Genomic DNA, 6006 nt, shown 5'->3' on the forward strand with positions numbered 1-6006 from the left:
TAATTTAGCAACTTTTAACAATTTAAAAGTTGCTAAATTAAAGGCAATAACTTGGCATTTATAGCATTTAAGCCCAAAAATGGCAACACTAACACTTTTTTTAGAAGACATGTAATGGAAATTAAACAAAAAAATTTTAGCTAGAATTACTCCTATTGAAATAAAAAACTTCAGTTCATTAGATTCATATATTAGATTCAATTCTTTAAAATTCTTTTTAGAGCAGGTATTGAGATTTAATACAATTTTCTTTTTTGGATTCAAAGATTTTCTTTTAAAACTGCATTACAGCTATGAAAGTTCAGTTAATAAATTAGCCTATACCAATGGCTATGCTAAACATGGGGATGATTTAATGATTATGCTGAAAATGGGGCTGATCTAAAGTTCAGCACAGCAAAAAAGATGAAAAAAACAAAAGCTTTTTAGTGCAAAAAATATTCTCTGGGTGTCACCAAAAAAAAAACTCTTGTCAATGTAAATGTTTAATCAATAAATCAATTCTGTTTTAAGTGTCATAGGAAAAAGCTTTATTAATAAGTGCACAGCTTTCATTTATCAAAAAATGATACTGTACTTACTAAGAAATACATGTATGCTTGAAAAAATAAGCAAAACACTTTTTCATCTTTTTATATGGCAAAACCTTATATATATATATATATATATATATATATATATATATATATATATATATATATATATATATATATATATATATATATATATATATATATATATATATATATATATATATATATATATATAAGAAGTAATGTCTACTTTTGCAAAAAAATCCAAACATACTTGATATTTATCACAAACACACACATACATACATATATATATATAATAATTATCATAGCATAACAGTATAAAAAAAAAAATCATATTCGTAGTGTAATAGTCTCTAACCTCATGCTTGAACACATATCGAAATGGTGCTGGTTCTACTGAACTTGTTGAAATAGTGTCTTCATCTGATTTTTTGCAATTAGAATGATCAGGAGACAATGAGGAAACTTTCCCATCACCATCCATGTTACTATTTAAGAAATAATCTATATTTATAAATATACAAATTTTCTATATTTTTATTTATGTATGAATACATATGTAACAATAAACAAAATAATATATATATATATATATATATATATATATATATATATATATATATATATATATATATATATATATATATATATATATATATATATATATAATATATTGTATTTATAAATATAGATTATTTATATAATAATAATCATTATAAACATATACACACATGCACACACACACACACACACACACACACACACACACACACACACACACACACACACATATTGACATAAAAATTAGCTTCTTATACTAGGGTCCAACATTATGCTGCAGCCGTATGCATTCTTTATTTAATATCTTCAATATTAATAATGATTTTACTAGGAAGGGAATATTAATAAAAATTTTTATCATTTTTTTAAAGCCTTCTCTATGCTGATGTTGATAAAAAGGTAAATAAAGCATGTAGCTTCATTACAACCGATTATAGATAATATAAATTTTTTTTTAAATTGCTAAGGTATATAAGTAGTAGCTCAATAAAAGATGAAAAGGTTGCTATGTAATAGGTGTACCTAATTGTATGTAGTGCACTAGGTGGTACTGCGCTACATATGAAGCTGAAACACTAAGCTGTTATTACATAATATTGATTAGGCAGCTGTTGCAGGGTTTTACAAATTAAATTTTTATAGAGAATTTTGATAACAGATTATTAGGAGACAGCTGTCAGCGTTACATTCGCATCAATACCAACGTTTCTAGGAAATATTAAAAACAACTACGCGTAGTGTGTTTATAGATGGCGCCTTATTGTTTCTTTGGCGCGTAAAAATTTAAGGTTTAAAACGTCTAAAAAGCCTTTGGGCTCTTAATTGTTTTACGTCAATTTACGTAGGTATAATCGTGTAAATCATGAACATGCATAATTTATTTTTAAAAAGACGGTATACTATGTATTCATTTTCTATTCACTATCTCACTTTTCTTGTATATTGAAAAATTTTAAGTTAATTGTTGTAAAATATACTTGGCGTAAAGGCTTTCAAAAAAACCTTTTTCCTTATAAGTGCACAGCAAAGCTGCTTGTAAAACTGCTACATATGTGTTATAGTTATATTTTTAAATATAAGTAGTTAAGTAACTAAAAAGTTTTTTAATTTCATAAAGTTTACTACTTTTGATAGTTACAGTAGTAAGTTTTTTTTTTCAGAGAAGCAAGATCATCTTTATAATTACAATCTTCAGACACTAAGTAGTATCTTGAAAGTCACAGAAATTTTCTGCCATATGAGCTAACAACTTAACGTGACGTAACAATGCTAATGATCTGCAGCGAGTCCAATTAATACGTGACAAAAAATGCGATGTTTCAATATGAGAAATTTTTGTTGTATTGAAGTTGGTCTTGAAGTTGCAAAATAATGGTCTAATTCTATCGAAAAGTTAAAAGAACCTATACCTAGTGATCCAAAAGCTATTGAATTAAGGCATAATAGGGGTTGGTCCACATTCTCTGAGATAGTTCGAGATAAAGCTCAGAATATTAACAAGAAATAGCTATGGGCAAGAAACAGTTAGAAGCTGGATAAACTTTTAGACATGGCTTTCTATACATGTTGGAGTGTTCTTTGTTTTGATATTGATGCCCCTTTTAAAAACTTTACATAAAAATATATCTGCTCTCATTGGCTTCGCAAATTTGATTCAAGTTTAATACTTCTAAAAAAAGATCAAGGGGTAGATAAGGCAGTGCTTTCTAAATGAAAGAGTTCTGCAGACCAGTCTTAACCATTTTGTAGGCTTTAGGCACATGCAATAATGTATCCATATATTTTTTTATTAAAGGGTGGGTGGGGAATCAAATTTTTTTTCTGGGTTTATCACTTTAAAGTCTTGGTGTGGATTGAGGCTAATCTGTTTAAACAATATAGATCTGTAGAATTCCTTAAAAAGCTTTTAGACAATTCAGTGAGGATAAGGTTTGTTCTTCGGTTGCAATAGATAATGGCGAAACAAGAGAAAAACAATTTTTAAAATTTTTGTTAAACACACCATAATTGGTCTTTGTGTCTATTGCTTTAGTTATAAAATCCGACACTTAAGTCAGTTTTTAAAAAACTGATTGTAGGATTTTATCATTCGAGATGTCGGATTTTATCATTGAAAATATTGTTTTTTGAAATTTAAAAACCTTAGAATTTAAAAAAAAAATTCTCTAAAAGTTCTACACCTGTGAGAGTAAAGCAAAAAATCTTATGTTTTAAACGAAAAATCTATTGTCTTAGGCAATATATAGAGATGAGGCCAGATTTAGTAAATTTTGTATGAATTGGAAGAAGGATTTATAAAAGACTTTATAATGTTTTGATCTACATAGAAAAATCAGAAATCTACAGCAAACTTAATTCTATCTCAAATTGAAGATAAATTAGTCACAGGTTTCCTCAATGTCTATATCGCATTTTGGATTTATCTTTCTGTTGATGGAACATATGCAGAAGCAAAACTATCGTTTTTTAAATTGAACTAAATTTAAGTCTATATTTGCTAAACTATGAGTTAAGATTGCCTATCTCAGCTGGGTGTTATATCATTTGACAGTAATCTGCTATGGATTTTGACGACATAATTCAGGATTTTGCCAAAGATCTGAATTAATTTGTCGTAATCCATAGTAAGTGTTCCTACTGGATGTTGAGAGACTGTCACCCTGAGAAAGAAAAACTTACGTAAGTCAACTGATCAAATACAGCTTAACTAATAGCGTGAAAAAGCTCTTAAAATAAAGCACCATTCTCTCCTCGATAGTTACGTCTTAATGGTGATGATCTGGAAGATGACATGGAAGTTGATGATGATTATCTAATAAAGATATAGCCTTTGAGCTTAAAGATGGCCTAGTATTAAAAAAACTACAAAGTTATTTTAACCAAATCTTGATGTTAGTAGTGCTCCTGTTGCTTCATCCAGCTTTAGTCATCAAATGACGCTGCTGAGGTCTTGTGAGAAATCTTTTAAAGGTAAAACATATTGATAAGATAAAAAACACATATATTTAAGTGTTTGTACCAAAAAGTATTCTATGATGTTTTCAAGAGCTAACAATAAAAATCCCATCACTGAAGCTTTTCTTGTTAGAAGTAACAACAATCCTTTAATTGTTACGCAAGATGAGAACAAAAACATCTTCAGAAAGTGCACATGACCGAGGAAAACGTACTGTATTGAGGAAAATCATATGACAGTGATAGAAAAGCCTAAAGTTTGCTATCGTACTCATCATACAACAGTGATCAACTATTGTGAATAGTTGAGAATAACAACACCAGGAAAATAGATTTGTTGACTGATTAATGACAGAGGTAAAGATCTTAGCCTCAGACTTAGTAATAGTGGTAAAGCGAATGACATATCTGTCTTGAAAGATGGGATGCTTCACTGAACAGCACAATAGACGACATTTTGAAACTTTCTTCTGGCTTCACATCAATTAGGTACTATTCAGCCATATAGTGAAATTGCTTCATGGACTAACCTTTTCAGATAAAGGATGTTGTGATACAGATCAAAATTAATAACCAATTAAGAAGTCAGAATTACAAAACGAATTGTAAATGTCAATGCTGACAATTTATGTCACATTTGAGGATTTTTATGAAATTTTGAGGTTATTTAAAAGTTTAGATTAAAAAAAATGATTTCAAAAGCAGTAAGCAAAGCAAATAAGTGGTAGATAAAACTTTTAAAGATGACTTCAGTCTTAAATATAGAGAATTAGTTAAAAGAATTTCAATTTTTGAGAATTTTATTAGAAATATTATGTCATCCTGGGTCCGGATAATCTGAAAAAGATTAAGGTAGTATAGTGAGAAATATTCTTGGTCAATGGAAAATTGGAAGAAAATAATTTTTAATTATAAAATAACTTTAATATAATAAACAAGAAAATCAAGGTTTTTGTGAAGAGATTTAAATCTGAAAATAATAGCAATTGCTTTATCATACCAAGGATACAAGGGGTAATGGAAGAGTTGACATTTGTTGTTTAGAAGTTGGTTTAGATAGTTTGTTATTGGTTTTAGGTTTAGCTGATATTTGTTGTTTAAAAGTTGGTTTGACGCCTTCAAAGTTTTTCTTTAAATTAAAAAATGACAAATCGTTAAAAATTCACCATTCAAGATAATCATTATTTTTCAGTGAGACAAAAAATTTAAAAAAAGCATTCTGATTGAATTGAAAGATATATTTTTTTACTGTAATGCCTTGGCAGTATTAGTAAACACCAGTTGATCTAAATGTTTTGGGTCAATTTTATATTTTTTTAACACTACTTACATTTTGATTGCTCATGACACCACCAGTAGTACGGTAAATTTTGAAGTAGAGGTGTACCTGTGTCACCAGCTCCTCTTAATTTATTTCTAGCGACCTAAAGAAACTATCATCTTCAGTCTATATTAAAAAAATGAAAGAAAATTAACGCTGAATTTTTTCTCGCACACGTATATGATGGACTTAATATTAAAAAAGCAACTCTGTTAAGTATTTTTCCTGAAAAGGGAATTTTATCACCAAAGTCTTAAACTTGCTATTTTTAGCATGAATATTGAAGAGAATATTTAATTCAATTATACAAATTTTTTGATAATTAATTCATAAAAGCAAATATGATTCATTGTGTAGAATGTATTTGATGGTATGAATTGTTTCAACCACTCGATTACCGCTATCAAATAGCCATTATTTATCATTTGTACAGAGAACTCAATTGATTTTCCGTTCCACAATGCAAATTGCTATTGGTTTAAAAAAGATTGTATTTATTCTCTCAATGGTTTAAGTCTATCAGATAGGGGGGGGTGAAAACTATCTTCTATTTATCGAACTTGTGATAGAAAAGGGTTAGCTATCGACATTAATTAATAATTATCAGTATTT

General features: G+C 28.3%; 1 protein-coding gene across 4 annotated transcripts in view; it reads right to left on the bottom strand.

The window, feature by feature from the left end:
- The window catches only part of LOC145190501 (uncharacterized), a 40060-nt gene that overhangs the window by 33112 nt on the left and 942 nt on the right, over positions 1–6006 (bottom strand). Inside the window, exons 1-2 of one of the 4 annotated variants that reach the window (XM_090090006.1) lie at positions 5404–5608; positions 916–1045 (exon numbers count right to left, since the gene is read on the bottom strand). In XM_090090006.1, the coding sequence (XP_089946132.1) occupies positions 916–1041 (126 nt within the window). In that variant the 5' untranslated portion in view covers positions 1042–1045; positions 5404–5608. Of the gene's footprint in view, positions 1–915; positions 1058–1640; positions 1904–5403; positions 5609–6006 lie in introns of those variants that run through there. The other 3 variants (XM_090090005.1, XM_090090007.1, XM_090090008.1) reach the window with 3 other exon arrangements.

The sequence above is a fragment of the Hydra viridissima genome, unplaced genomic scaffold (genome assembly GCF_058129835.1).
Source record: "Hydra viridissima isolate aposymbiotic clone 2 unplaced genomic scaffold, HvirCarnegie_v1 scaffold_6, whole genome shotgun sequence".
Lineage (NCBI taxonomy): Eukaryota > Metazoa > Cnidaria > Hydrozoa > Anthoathecata > Hydridae > Hydra > Hydra viridissima.